The 16,305-nt window shown below is 37.5% G+C and overlaps 1 protein-coding gene across 4 annotated transcripts in view; it reads right to left on the bottom strand.

The window, feature by feature from the left end:
* The window catches only part of LOC126469729 (serine/threonine-protein kinase stk11-like), a 108,544-nt gene extending 92,626 nt beyond the window's left edge, over positions 1 to 15,918 (bottom strand). For 3 of the 4 annotated variants that reach the window (XR_007586056.1, XM_050096928.1, XM_050096927.1), the window contains exon 1: positions 15,179 to 15,918. Coding sequence is in view for 3 of the 4 variants with exons in the window: in XM_050096928.1 (XP_049952885.1) it covers positions 15,179 to 15,519 (341 nt within the window). In the remaining variant the exon portion in view is untranslated. The remainder of the gene's footprint in view (positions 1 to 15,178) is intronic. The other variant, XM_050096929.1, reaches the window with a different exon arrangement.
* Between the last annotated feature and the right edge of the window lie 387 nt (positions 15,919 to 16,305).

A 16,305-nucleotide genomic window follows, 5' to 3' on the forward strand; every position in this document is an offset into this window, starting at 1 on the left:
TAGGGTCAGTATTGCCATGTGTGATCCTACATTTCTGCAGAACCCAAAGTTACCTTTCCCCAAGGTTGGCTTCTACCAGTTCTACCATTCTTCTCTACATCATTCATGTCAGTATTCTGCAAACATGCCTTATTAAACAGATAGTTCAGTACTATTCACACCACTCCGTATCAGGTTTCTTTGAGTTGAAAGTATTACATTCTTCTTGAAGACTGAGGGCATTACACCCATCACATACAGTCAGTTCCAAAAGCAAATGTACACCATAATTTTAAATGTAACATCTGCAGCAATATCTCTGGTAGTGGTCTCAAATCTGCACTCAATGTCCTTTTGCACAGTGTATAGATAAACAATGTGAAAGTTGACTGTTTTGTTTTGTCGTTGCAATTTCAAATGAGTCCAAAATATCTGAAGCACCATGAGGCAGTGTTCCTTGTAAATTATCCAAAGGGACCAAAGCTTTCACGAGCAGCTGCTGCTAAAACTCTTAGAAAGTCAAAGACATTCATTGCAAAATGGGTCAAACAATATTTAGAAGCTGGAAATATGGATAACATACCTGATAGAAGGTAAGGCGCCAAGCTATAATCAATAATGGTGGTGGCTGGATTAACTATTAGGTAATTGTGCAATTAGTAATAACGTGTATCCTCATGTAAACATATATTTATAATGTGTGTCTTATTTCATACAAACAACGGTATGCACTTTCTTGTGGAACTGACTGTAGATCTTGCACACCAATTAATTAGGTACAGGTACAAGACAACTAGAATCTGAACACAACTTTATTCCACAGAAGCATTAACAACTTGAACACAGTATTTAGGTAATATTCAGTACAAACCAATTATGTACACAGAGAGCTGTAGCAAAACACACACACACACACACACACACACACACACACACACACACAAACACACACACAAACACACACACACACACACACACACAAACACACACAAAAACACACACACAGTCTGAGATGCCCTCTATGGAGGACACTGCACTGCTGCATGCACAGCCTTTGTCAAATTCTACTCCTGGTATCAAATCTCCCATCTCAAATGGCTCTGAGCACTATGGGACTTAACATCTGAGGTCATCAGTCCCCTAGAACTTAGAACTACTTAAACCTAACTAACCTAAGGACATTACACACATCCATGCCCGAGGCAGGATTCAAACCTGCGACCATAGCGGTCGCGTGGTTCCAGACTGAAGCACCTAGAACCACTCGGCCACTCTGGCCGGCCTCTCCCATCTCATCTTCGTCTACTTCCTCTTTCCTATCTCTAATATTGCCTCAAGCTCACTCAGTTGTACATTCTTGTTTTTACATTTTTCCCTTCTTTGCCTAACTTCCCATCTGAGCTGTTGATATTCATACAGCTGCTTTTACACCTTTCCCTTCTTTGCCAACTTCCCATCTGAGCTGTTGATATTCATACAGCTGCTGCTTCTTTCTACAAAGGCCTTTTTAATTTTCCTATGGACAGTATCTATCTTTTCCCATGTTAAACATGCTTCTACAGCCTTCCATTTGTCACCTAGCCATTCTTGCTCAGGCATTTTGTACTTTCTGTCAACCTCAAGTTTTGGACATCTGTATTCCTTTTTGCCTGCTTCATTTTATGCATCTTTATGTTTTCTCCTTTTATGAATTAAATGTAATCTCTCCAGTGATATACAAGGATTTCTACTATGCCTTGTCTTTTTATCTATCTAATCCTCTACTGCATTCACTATTTTCTCTCTCATATTTTTATCTCTCAAAGCCACCCATTCAAATTCTACAATACTCCTTTCCCATGTTTCAGTCATACATTGCCTAATGCTCCCTATGAAACACTCAGTAACCTCTGGGTCTCTCAACTTATCCAGATCCCATCTCCTTAATTCCTTGCCTTTTAGCAATTCTTCAGTTTTAGTCTACCGTTCTTAACCTGTAAATTGTGTTCAGCATCCACGTCTGCCCATACAAATGCCTTACAGTTTAAAATCTCTGTCTTATCCTTATACAGGTTGTATCAAAGAGTATAATCTGATTGGGCACATCTATATTTCTGAAACTAATAAACATATACAATAAGTTTTGTTTTTTGATGAACAGGAAACTCAAAGGTTTTTTCATACCTTTTCATACATGTTCAATATGGCCCACCCTTGAGGTGAACGGCATATGTCAATACGGTATTCAAGTTGTTCCCACACTGCAGTGAGCGTGTCCTGAGCTACAGCTTCCACAGCTGCTGTTATGTGATGTCTCAGTTCATTCATTATTGTTGGCAATGGAGGCATATAAACAGTGTCTTATGAAATAATCACATACAGCCAGGTCTGGTGACCTCAGAGGCCAGTAATGTAAGGCTGAATCACTTGATCCAGTGTGACCCAACCGTTGTTCAGTAGTACATTGATTAAAAATTCTCGCAATTCCAGATGCCAGTGTGGTGGTACCCCATCCTGTTGGTAAATGAAGTTGTTCAAATTAGTCTCCAAATGTGGAAAAAGAAAGTTCTCAAGCATATCGGAATATGTTTCCTCTAAAAGTGTTCTTGGCAAAGAAAAATGGACCATACACCTTTTCCTGTGAAACTGCACAAAACACATTAAATTTTGGAGAGTTCCTCTCATGCTATACAACTTCATGTGGTTGTTCTGTACCCCATATTCTCACGTTATGATGGTTCAGCTTTCCATTTAAATGGAAAGTTGCCTCATCACTAAACACTAAGTGACGAAGAAAACTGTCATCCTCCATCTTGCCAAGAAAGAAATTACATAAGTAAACACATTGTTGTTTGTCACCTTCACAAAGAGCTTGCAGTAGCTAAATTTTGTATGGTTTCATGTGTAAACACTGACGCAACACATGCCAGATGGACTTTGGGGGCATGTTGAGCTGTCGAGCTGCACAGTAAACACATTTCTGCAGACTCCTTGTGAAGCTATAGCAGATGCTTTCGACGTCTATATCAGACACTCGGGGATGATACAGTGATTTCCCTTTACACAAACTACCTGTTTCTCGGAATTGTTCACGCCATCATCCAATGCTCAGTGCTACAGGAGGGTTTACACTATACCTACAGTCATACGAAAGTCATGCTGAACAGTTATTACTGACCTGCACTCTGTAAATCGTAGAACACAAAATGCTTTGTACTAGAACTGAAGCGTGTGCACACTGCTGCTACCTAGCGAGAACCATGTAAAACTCGAGATTTGCTCTTTCCAACAGTACATTGTTCACACACATATCTCAAATAACATAATAGTTATGATTTTTTAAAATCACATGATCATTTTTGATACACCCCGTATAATCAATCTGAAACCTTCCAGTGCCCCAAGGTCTCATCCATGTGTACAATCTTGTTAAACCAACTGTTAGTTATGATTAAAGTATGCTTTGTACAAAATTCTAGTTGGCACCTTCCTCAGTCATTCCTTTCCTCGGTCCATATTCTCCACTATTTTTCATTCTCTGCCTTTTCCTACTGCTGAATTCCAGTCCCCCCCATAACAATTCAACTTTCCTTTTCCACAATTATTGGAATAATTTCTTTTATTTCATCATATATTATTATTTTTTTAACTGTGGAGTCAGTTGGCATATAAAGCTGTACAACTGTGGTGGGAGTTGGCTTCACGTCTATCTTGGCTACTGTAATGTGTTCCCTATGCTGCTCCTAGTACTTTATCTGCGTTCTTATTTTCCTATTCATTATTATACTTACTTCATTATTACTTACTTCATTATTATACTTACTATTTCATTGCCCCTATCTGATTCTGAATTTACAACCTTGAACTCATACGACCACAACTCCTGTTCATCCAACCACAGAATTTCACAAATTCCCACTATAAATTCAAAGTATCCATTTCCTTTTTATATTTTCCAACCTACCAACTTAAACTCCATGCTCTGACCCGTACAATGCCCATTTTGATTTTCCTGGTGCCTTAGAAAAACCACAGAAAATACAACTGGCACTACTTTGTTTTTTAATGCTCTTGGTTAGTGAATGTGAAATGGCTTTCTCAGTTGCACAACTATTCTGAAATTCAAACTATGATTTCCAGAAAATATTATTGATGCTCAAGAGTGATTTCATCTCAAATCATACAGGTCATGTCAACTCGTGGTCATGAATTTATCTGGAAAAAATATATATCTGAAACCTCTATATCATAAGTGTTAAGAAACACAGTATTTTCATTTTATTTTAAATTTTATACATTGTATGCAGACCTGGTGGACGTTTTGCATTAAAGCTTCCTCTTCGTGTGCCGAAATTTAATTGACACCCGCCCACTTATAGGCTTCCTTTAGCTTACAAATTTAAGACGGAAATATGAAATTTAAGTTAATTTTTCCACTTAATTTTTTTTTTCTAATTTAAAAAGCCACAGAACGCTATCTTTGTTGTCATATTACTAGATACTACTGACTTAATTATAAACAGTATCTTCTCTGTTCCAGTTCTTTGTATTATGTAAATATTTATTACTGAAAAGCAACAAATTGTATTTTTACAAGTTTTTATGAATTATTTATGTGAAAACTCCATCTTAAAAATTTTGAGAATTACACAAAATATTATTTGTTTAATATGTTAGTAGTCACTGCAAACAGAGTGGAAAATATTTTTCTGTGTAAAGCGTTAAAAATTTTTCAACATTCTGCATATTTTGCATCATTGAATTTCTGCTGTAAAATATGTATGTTGGCAAGACTTTTTCCAGTTCTCTTCTGTTTGTAACAAATGAGTGAGAACTTACATATAAATCATTCCACATTGAGTTTTACATTTGGTTTGAACTTTTTGTTAGACACAATGTCAGTGACGAACTACAGTAGTGAAAGAGTTAGGTGTGTGGGCTATGAAAGAAGACAAGAAGGTGGTGTTTAAGAAAAGTGAAAAACACTTCACAGTTGTTGGATATCTGTCACAGGTATTGCAGAAATATCTTGGTTGTTCAAGTAATGGTACAGCATCACATCCATTGTGCAGGAATTGCTGCACTCACTCAACAAGAAATTTAGTGGCAACCCACCTGAACAATCACCATCACAGGAATGTGAAACTGAAGAAGACGGTGCAGATGCTTATATTCTTGGGTGTGTAGTTGCTGATGTGTTGAATATTAGCGTTTCTGCTGTAGTCCCTACTATATCCCTCCTTAGCCCCTTAACCATCCAGGTAAGGTAAGAAGCATAAGAAGAAAACAGTACGTAAAAAAGAAAAGTGGAAGAAATTGAAACAAATTTTACACAAGCAACATCTTCAAAATTTTGTTGGTTGATTGGTTGATTTGGGGGGAGGGGGGGGGGGACGACCAAACAGCAAGGTCACTGGTCCCATTGGATTAGTGAAGGATAGGGAAGGAAGTCGGCCATGCCATTTCAAAGGAACCACCTCCACATTTGCCTGGAGTGATTTAGGGAAGTCACAGAAAACCTAAATCAGGATGGCCGGATGCGGGTTTGAACAGTTGGCCTCCCAAACGCATCAAAACTTTGTGAAGTGTATAGTGTACATGCACGTGGTGCAGAACCTGAAGATAGTGATATGTGCACGAAATGTAATGTGTAGTTTTAAAAACTAAATACTACTATCTCAGCAGCCACCTATACTGAGAAGGTACAGTTACCGACACTGATACCAATTAGGTACTCTAAAGCAGCAGATACGGAAATACATACCCACTTCCTCACATTATTTGATTTCAAAAGCTTGTAAAATAACAAGTGAGAAAGGTATTTGGGCATGCCCAGATTCTTACTGCACACATGCATAGCAAGATGATACGCTTACTGTTGCTCTGGAATATTACCTAAGTGATGTCAAAGACTGCAGCAGGTAAAGCCCTGAACAGGCTGATGTTATTTCTATTAGCCAAAAATGATGAAAAAGGTAAAAAGATACATGACAATATCAATAAGAGAAGCATATCTCCTAATGAAAAAGGAGAACACTAATTTAAAAATCAGTCTCACAAAATTTTACCACTCATGACCAAAATGGGTAAAATGCCAGCCAGTGAAGGAAGTAGTACATGTATTTACTGCACGAATTTGAAACTTGTTTGTTTTGCCATAAGTGTCGTAGGAAAGAAGTACACAGATACGTACCTGATGCTTTTGTGTGTATGTCAAGAGCTGCAAGATAAATGTTTGTTGCAGGAGAGTGCAATGTATCCTGATACTGAAGTGATGACTGTTGAATCATTACATCTTCAAGATACTGACAATGACATAACCCATGGATTGTGGGAGGGAGGAGAGTTGGTGAAAAAGACAGTAGAACAAGAGAAGTTTGTTACAGAGGTTAGGCATTGCATCATGAAACACGTAACCCACCATTTTATCTGGAGAATTCAGAGACAGACCACAGCAGAAGTAAAAATCAGCCACATCCCAGAATACTAATACATTAGTGCTTCATTTCAACTTTGCTGAGAGCTGGTCTGTTGCTTTGCAGAACAAAATTCAAATCAACCACTGGCACACATCACAGGTACCAATATTCACATGTGTTGCTCACTTCCTTGGAAAATCACAGTGTTTTGCTGTTTTCAGTGGTGATCTCATTCGTGACAGTGCACATGTGTGCTACACAGTCAGCATAGTAATTAGAATGAAATTGTCACTCTACAGCAAAGTGTGTGCTGATATGAAACTTCCTGGCAGATTAAAACTGTGTGTCGCGCCGAGACTCAAACTCAGGACCTTCGCCTTTCGCGGGCAAGTGCTCTACCAACTGAGCTACCCAACCACGACTCACACCCCGTGCTCACAGCTTTCTTTCAGGAGTACTAGTTCTGTATGGTTCGCAGGAGAGCTTCTGTGAAGTTTGAAAGGTAGGAGATGAGGTGCTGACGGAATCAAAGCTGTGAGGACGGGGCGTGAGTCGTGCTTGGGTAGGTCAGTTGGTAGAGCACTTGCCCGCAAAAGGCAAAGGTCCCGAGTTTGAGTCTCGGCCCGGCACACAGTTTTAATCAGCATAGTAATTGATGACATAGCATCTAGAAGCCATTCATTTCCTTAACATGTGTATGTGACTAAGGGCACAGCATCTCATTTTGAAAACTGCTTTCAGCTTAATGAGCTTGGTCAATATTGTAGCACAGGGAGTTAAGACAAGAAAATGGATATTTCCAGCAGCAGGTCATGGAAAAAGTGCATGTGACGGGCCACGAGGTCTCTCTAAATCTCCAGAATGAAGCTGCTGATGCTGTAAGAGATGCTACTGTATTTGTACACACCATATCAACATTAGTAACATAGGCCTACATGAAATTCTTGATTCTAAATGGAAATAAATTAAGGTAATGCCATTTAAAGAGAGAGAGAGAGAGAGAGAGAGAGAGAGAGAGAGAGAGAGAAGAGTGGTCTGCTATAAAGTCTGTGGTAGGAATTCAATCAAGTCACTACTGGGTTGCATCCTGGAGTGGCACACACATTGCAAGAACAGTTCTCCGTGAAATGCAGAGACCACAGTATACATTAGAAGACTAGTGAGCCACTTCATTTCTTGTGCGTGTAACAATCAGTGATGGGTGGGACAGATAATAAGTGTGCCTCATGAGCTGCAAGATACGAGGGTTGGAACTTTAATAGTGGCAACTATTTACTTACAGCTCGTACAAAATAGATACATGTTTCAAAGTTTTACTGACCTTCAAAGTAGTCACCAACACTTGTGTATAACCCATTGCCAGTGATGTGGAAGTCGTAGGATACTCTTGGGACATTCCATGTCAAGTCACCAAGGTGTTGACACCAACCATGTCAGATTTTGATGAAACTTGGTACAATTACTTCTTTTATCATCCTGAAAGCACTTGTAAAATTTTTTTGCTCTATCTCTTATAGTTTTTTTTTATAAATTTTTAAAGTTTTTAGATTTGGCGTTGTTTCAGCAGTCGGAAATCTTAACTTAAACGTGTCCTCACAACTAAAAAAAATTTGTATATTAAAGAATACTCAAGATATCAGTATGAAATTTTGGAATAAGTTTGTGTATTATATCTAAATGTTAAAAAAAATTACCATACAGATATATTAAAATCTTCCAAATGAAAAAAATTTACAAGGTTTTTTAAGCTAACGGATGTTTAGTTTTACAAAAACTGCAATATCTAGAGTCTCAGACCTGATAGAAAGCTCAAATATGTTTTAAAATACTCTTAATTGTATAGGCTATTAGACAAAAGAAAAATTATGTTGGCTTTTTAACCTGTTTACTAGTTATCTGATTTTTAAAATAATATTAATTATATTTTAAAAATAAAAAGTACCAAGTGACTTAAGACACCGAAAATAAGTTTTTGTCTTCTTGGAGTAACAATGTACGCTTGGATTTTGTCTTGTTACTCATGTGTTTTGAAGTAAAAAATTATTACAGTGTTAAATAGTAGTATTTTATTAAGTTTATTCGAACTTTCAGTAAGTACTGTTACTTAGATTACAGAGATTCTTTTCCAATATCCTATAAAAGTAACCAGAACAGTAATCAGACCAAAAGTGAAATCAGTATGTCAGATATTCAAACCTGTAGCATAGGGTTATTTAAAAAATCTGACTGTTTCCAAACAACCTACACACCTTCAAAAAAGTTACAACCGGTATCTGAATTGAGTGAGGAAGAAAAAGATTTGATCCACTTACGATCTGGAATTAATCTGTGTGAATTTAAGAATATATGTTCACACCACAGCTACCACTTTTTAAATGTTTTTGAAAAGTATCAAACAACATGTGTAGACCCACTAAAAAAAAAAACACAAAAAGCCCATCAAAAAATTGTTGAGAAGTGTAGGCTTGGAGCTTTCTAAACAATTAATGACAAAAAATATTAGCATAAAACCTGGACAAAAGCTATGCTCAACATGCTGTAACTTTTGTGAAGAAAAATTAAAAGTTGAAGTCAATGAAAGTGAAACAGATGATGAAGTCATGGTTGAATTAGAATCATGGAATCCAGAAATGAATCCTTCGTACGAACAAACATTGCTCTTGATAATTTAGGTTTAACGCTGATAAAGCTTCATGGCTTGTCAGAACAAAGTAAAGGGTCTTATTTTAAAAGGAAGGTTAGCAGTATTGAAAAGACTGCAAAAAAGGCGGTTTCAAAAGCATTAAAATATGATGCACCAACTACTGATGATGACGAAGAAGATACAAGTGTGGTTGAGAAAGCAAAGGATTTTGATGTAATGATTTCTCTTATGAAAGAGAAGATTTCATCTGTTGGGAGGTCTAGAAAAATCCAGATTCTGACCTTGGCTCCAGATTCTTGGAGTCGAAATAAAGTGATGAAAGAATTTAATGTAAGTGAGTACATGGTGCGACAAGCTAGAAAGCTAAAATCTGAAAAGGGTATTTTGGAAACTCCTGGTAAAAAAAAAAAAAAAAAAAGGTAAAACTCTTTCTGAAAATACAGTAAGACTTGTAACAGATTTTTATGAAAAGGATGAAAGTTCCAGAGGGCTACCTGGCACGAAAGACAAAGTAAGTGTTCAAAAAAATGTGTACATGCAAAAAAGACTCATTTTGTGTAACTTGAGAGAACTCTATTATTCTTTCAAATGGGAGAATCCCGAGGTAGAAGTAGGATTTTCAAAATTTTGTTTCTTGAGACCTAAATGGTGTATCCTTGCTGGTGCTGTAGGCACACACACTGTATGTGTATGCAGTATCCACCAGAATGTTAAACTATTACTGGATGCTGTGAAAATTGAAGAATCTTATAAAGACCTAATTAAGATGCTTGTGTGCAACACAGAAAACTGCATGCTACATCATTGCGACAGCTGTCCTGCAAATACTGCACTAACTGAGTACTTAACTGAAAAATTAAGTAAAGATTATGATTTAGAAGAAGAAATTGTGATCAGTCAGTGGGTTAACACAGACAGAGCAGAAATGATCAAACAGTGTATCAGTGTTGAAGACTACATTTCTTTATTGGTTAGGTCATTGGAAAAGCTCACCCCGCACTCGTTTATAGCAAAATCCCAATCAGCAGCCTTTAAAAGATTGAAAGAAGACCCACCACCCAAAACAGCAATTATTGTGATGGATTTCAGTGAAAATTATTCCTTTGTTATACAAAATGAGATCCAAAGCTACCACTGGAATAGAGGTGATTGTACTCTACACCTAGTTGGAGTTTTTCTAAGAAATGAGGAAAACAATGTTTTTGTTTCCAACCACTGTTTTATTAGTGATGACCAAGAACATGACACTGGTTTGGTTAACTTTGTACTAAAAGAAATTACAAAGTGGCTGTCATTACATCATACTGACATTGACTCAGTTCATTACTTTACAGATGGTTGTGCTGGGCAGTACAAGAATAGAAACAGTTTTAAAAATTTGACTGAACACTTGAGAGACTAATTTGAAGGCTCAACACTCTTTCTTTGCAACAAGTCATGGGAAGTCAATTTGTGATGGCCTAGGAGGAACTATTAAAAGAATTTTAAGGAAAGCCAGTCTACAGCTTTCAGGCAAAGAACAAATACTGACAGCAATCAATGTGTACAAGTTTTGTGAAAAAAATATTGAAAACATTCATTTTCACTTTATTGACAAAAAAGAAGCTGATTTGCTACGGTTAAAACTAGAAGAACGTTTTTCAGCAACCCGAATCATTCCTGGAACAAGAAGTTTTCATAACTTCAAACCACTTCCAACAATCAACCTTGAAATTAGAAGGACTACAAATAGTGTAAAACCCTCCTTAGTCTTTTCTTTCCATTCTGATTGGGTTCGTGTTGAACCATCCATAAATAGCTATGTGGCTGCAAATTATGATGGTAACTGGTACTTTGGACTGGTAAAAACAATATTCAATGATGAAGGAGATGCAGAAATTCTATTTCTACATCCTTCAGGACCAGCTGCATCATTTTATGGGCCTGAAAGAGAAGATTCTTGCATAGTGCCTTTGGAGCACATAGTCTGTGTAGTAGACGCACCTCAATCAAGCGGCACTGGAAGAATGTATTACTTCAAAAAAAGACTGTATCAAAAGAACTGAAAGCTCTTGGATGAAGTAGAAAAACAGTTTGAATCAGCATTAATGTTTATTAAAAAGACAAAATTACTCAAAAAATTCAATGTTTCAAGCAATCAGTTGGGTTATACATAAGTGTCGTAAGTACACTATCTTTGTACATAATTCTAATGTAATCTACTATAGTTAATAAACATGTTAAAAAGCCATCATTATTTTTGTTTTATCAAGTAGCCTATATGTTTAAGAGTAAATTAAAACAAATTTGGGCATTCTATCAGGTCTGAGACTCTAGATATTGCAATTCTTATAAAACAAAACATCCGTTATCTTCAAATATGTATAATAAATAAACTTGCTGCAAAAATTCATGATGTTATCTAAAAGAGTATTTAAGGTAAGCAATTTTAAAGTTTTGAATACAAATTAAATTTACCATATCCGAAGGTTCGGAAAATGCAAAACATAAAAACTTTAAAAATTTATAAAAAAAGAAACTATAAGAGATACAGCAAAAAAAAATTTGCAGGTGTTGTCAGGATGGTATTAGAACCATTTGTGCCAAATTTCATGAAAATCTAAGGGGGTGGGTGTAAAATTTATTTTTTATTGGGTGATTTGATATGGAATGACCCTCTTAGCAGCACCAGTTGTATTGACAATTCGAGCAGCGCTGTCTACTGCCCGATGAATTTGTAGCAGTTCTGAAGCAAATGCCGTGAAGTGTTTCCTTCAGTTTAGAAATCGAGTTGAACTTACGAAGGCTTAACTCAGGGGAGTGCAGTAGGTGGTATAGCACTTAGCAGCCCCATCTGTCAACAAATCAGTAACAGCTTGCACTGTTCATTTTTGGAACACAACCTACGACCAGCTAAGAGACAGAAGTGATGACGCTTTCTGCAGGACCTGACCATCATTTGGAAATACGGAAGCGTCCGATCCCGCCCGTCTGCTTTGACCCATGACGTCACAAATATGGCGGAAACAAAAACACACACACACACACTTTCCACAAGAAGCCTAATGACACTAACCGGACAAGCGCGGGAAATGGGGTGTTTCGGGTGGGGGCAAACTAAATATAAACAAATTTAGACGCCTTGCGTGTAAGTGAAGACAGCCATGCATGAATACCCACCCACCTTCCCAGGGGTCGTAACCCTTGCAACCCATAGAAGATAAAGATGCTTCTGTAGCTGATTAGTGTTTTTTGTCTTTAAAAAAAAGCTCACGGGATAGAACGAACAGATCAGAAAGATAAATATAATAAACTAAAACAGAAATTGGAGGAAACAGATAAATAAAATAGGTAATAAGTGTTTTTAAATTAAAAAAAAAAAAAAAAAAAAAAATCTCACGAGATAGAACGAACAGATCAGAAAATTAAATAAAATAAGATAAAACAGAACTGGAGACAGCCACACTCAAACCAAACTCCGTGCCGTCATGACGTCACACACGACAACACCCTTACGTCACGGGTCAAAGCCGACGCGTGGGATCGGACGCTTCTGTCGACCCCATCATTTTTCTGGACAATGCTCAAACATGTACAGTGCAAGTTGTTACCAATTTGATTGACTGATGGGGCTGCTAAGTGCTATACCACCTACTGCACTCCCCTCACGTAAGCCCTCGTGAGTTCAACTCGATTTCTAAACTGAAGGAAACACTTCACGGCATTTGCTTCAGAACTGCTACAAATTCGTCGGTCAATACACCGCGCCGCTCGAACTCTCAACACAATTGGTACTGCTAAGAGTATCCTACGACTTCCACATCGCTGGAAACAGGTTATACACAATGCTGGCGACTATTTTGATGGTCAGTAAAACTTTGAAACACGTATCTGTTTTTCATGTGTTAATGTCATGTCATAGCTGACAAGTAGCAGTCCTTCCATTTTATCATTTCTCAAGACAGTTAACATCCTGTGACTATTCATATTTCCTAAACATGGTTTTGAAATTCACAAAAAGTTACAAATTTTCATAGTTTATCACCTTTGGTTCTTTATTACAATTTTCCCTTTCGTTACAACATTTTCACAAGTACTCTCATTTAGAGAGGTCTGTAGCATTTCTCGTCTCATCAGAAAATCATAATATTGTAGTTTCAAAGAGGTATCATGCGGAACTTCAACTTATATTTTTTCAGCAAACTTTGAAATAGTGATGTGACATTTGCTCTTGACCTGTATGATTTGAGATGAAATCACCCTTGAGTGGGGTGCTATTCTCTAATACTTCACCTCAAAAAGTTTGGAAAATGGTGTCAGTAGTGAAACAGGTAGTTACTGACACCTCTCCTATCACCTGTCTTATGGAGTGGTTGAACAATGGCATATTGCAATCTCTTTGGAAAACTGCACCAAGTTATTGATTTATTACATATTTCAGAAAAGACAGTGCTTATTACATGATCTATAGTACTCTGTTGGAAACACCAACAATACCACACAAGTTTTATTTTTGAGAGAGTCATCTTCATTTCAGAGGTGGGGAGTGAGACATCCAGGAGATTGAATTTTATGTGGGTTGCCTTTTCAATATACTGCACTGATTTTTCTCTTTAACTGTTAGTCCTCACATTTTCTACTACATTTAAGAAATGATTATTGAACATATCTGCTATCTAAGACTGATCATTTACAGCCCTTACACTTAAATCAACAATGGCATTATCCTGTTGTCTTGTCTCTTATTTTACTGCATTCTATATAGACTTAAGTCTCTTGTAGGAATTACTTATTTCTGACATATAGTGCATGTTCCTTGATTTTTAAAAAATAACTTTTCCTAGTAGTTTATGTAGTGTGCAACTTCTGCAGGATCTTTAGTCATTCTTCCCAACAGTTATATTGTGCTTTTCATTTCATAAGATATTTTTGTGATACATTGTATTGTGTGTTAACTGGGGGACTAGAAACAACAGAGATGCTCCGCCCCCGCTGCAGTGGTCCACAACGACTATCGCAGTCCACTTCACCCCTCCACCGCCCTACACCAAACTACTCTTTCAGGGTTATTGTGCGGTTCGGCCCCCGGTGGACAGCCCCCCCCCCCCTCAATGGAACGTCTCACACCAGACAAGTGTAACCCCTAAGTATGCATGGTAGAGTAATGGTGTACATGCGTATGTGGAGAACTTGTTTGCACAGCAATCGTCGACAGGCTAGCTGAGGCAGAATCAGGGGAACCAGCCCGCATTTGCCGAGGCAGATGGAATACCACCTAAAAACCACCCACAGACTGGCTGGCTCACCGGACTTCGACACAAATCCGCCAGGCAGATTCGTGCCGGGGATCAGGCACTCCTTCCCAATCCAGAAAGCCGTGTGTTAGACAGCACGGCTAACTGGGCGGGCTTTATGATACATGGTCATATAATGTCATTTCTGATTAGCTTGCACAAAAAGCTATTTACAAATACTCATATGAATTTATCTTGTAAAAGACTAAATTTTATGTCATTTGGTTCATTAAAAACTTCATCCAAGGTCAGTAAACTATTATTAAAAACATTTATTGTTTGGAGTAAGGTTTTACTGCCACATATTACTCCTCACTACATCCTTCATGTGACCAGAGGCATTTAAGTTAAGTGACCTCAAAAGCAATAAAAGTACCACGACTATGTTCCAACAAGCACTGACAATTTAGGGTGGAGGGCAAATTGAATTGCTACAAAGCGTTCTGTCAGCAATATCGAGAGGCTGCAATGGTGGTTATAACAGAATTTGTAACACAAATATAACATTTCATACTGTAGACAATGCGCTGCCCAATCCACACACACACACACACACACACACACACACACACACACACACACACACACACACACACACTCTCTCTCTCTCTCTCTCTCTCTCTCTCTCTCTCCACAAAAAATCCTCCGACTGTCAAAAAACCTACGGCAACATATCAAAGTTCCTTGCAGTAACTTAACATAATATTATTTACATGAACTATAAATCCTCAGCGCCTGCAACCAGTTTAATTTTTCTCCCTACTATTTCACACTTTCTATCTACACTATGTACCCATAGCTTATACAAACTGAAAAGCAATTACATGTATTATTAATAATATAATTTAACAGCTATAAATCCAAATCTGTTACTTAGTACTCACCTCTGAACATTCTGTTCCCCATTTGGGATTCTCCTCAGTTTCTTCTTCTTTAATATTTTTACTGCTCTTCTACAGAGAGAAACTGTGTCTAACAGCTCTTTTACTTTGCTGTAACTGCCCTCACCTAGCAAATCTCCCATCACATATTTTCCAATTATTTTACATTTCTTCTTCCTTCTCTGATATATAATCTGATCTGAACCTACCCTGTGGAAAAACATGTTCATATCTGAATCCCCTCCTGTGACATTCAACCATGGTTCTTCACCCAAATCACCAAAAATTCCTGTGGTGAGTTCCTCAGCCTCTGGCTGGTCATTAAAAATTGCCGATACTTCCATACATGCAGTTCTTACAATCGTCAACGGCGTAAAATACTTAAATAATGGGGGATCATGGATTAACTTAGTTCAAACTAGACCGAAACTTGGGAACCACGACAAATTACTATCAAAAACTGTTTCAAAAATAAACAAGTAAGGGAACACGTAACTTCAAAACATTACTACTGCAGGCAAACAAAAGTTTCTTGAAGAAGTTGTATCTGCTAATGTATACACAGTGATTATTTCGACGTAAATAACACCGGACCTTTCAATCTAAGGTCTCTTTTTCACAACACAAATGATTCGAATCGTACTAACTGTCCATTTCTTATTTACACGTATATCACTGTCACCTACGTCTGCTCAACATCACATCCTTTTCTTTCACCTCCGCGCACGGCCAAGACATTTACAGAACCAGAACCAATACATCTTTGGTTTACAGCAATCGATATACAGGTCTAGGAAGTCGGCCAGGCATAGAGTATGTATATTTATGGAGTGAGGATAGTCCACAGCCATGTTCTCAACATCAAACCAGGCTAGTTACTTGATTTTGGGACGTTGCTGTCTGCCTACAGTTTTCGGTAATAGTGCAACTGTAATAATACACGTATTGGTCTTGTTTTATCCGTTTCTGCGGATTTGAGTTTTAGTAACAGCTATGGTGCAGTATTGTCGTTGCAATACGCAAAAGAACGACCAGTAACTTTTTACAGGTATGTACAATAAATGTATAATTGTAAGTATCGTATTGATACGAGGCACTTTATGTATTGAAAAATATCGAAACACGGTTTT

Source organism: Schistocerca serialis, chromosome 3 (genome assembly GCF_023864345.2).
Source record: "Schistocerca serialis cubense isolate TAMUIC-IGC-003099 chromosome 3, iqSchSeri2.2, whole genome shotgun sequence".
NCBI lineage: Eukaryota > Metazoa > Arthropoda > Insecta > Orthoptera > Acrididae > Schistocerca > Schistocerca serialis.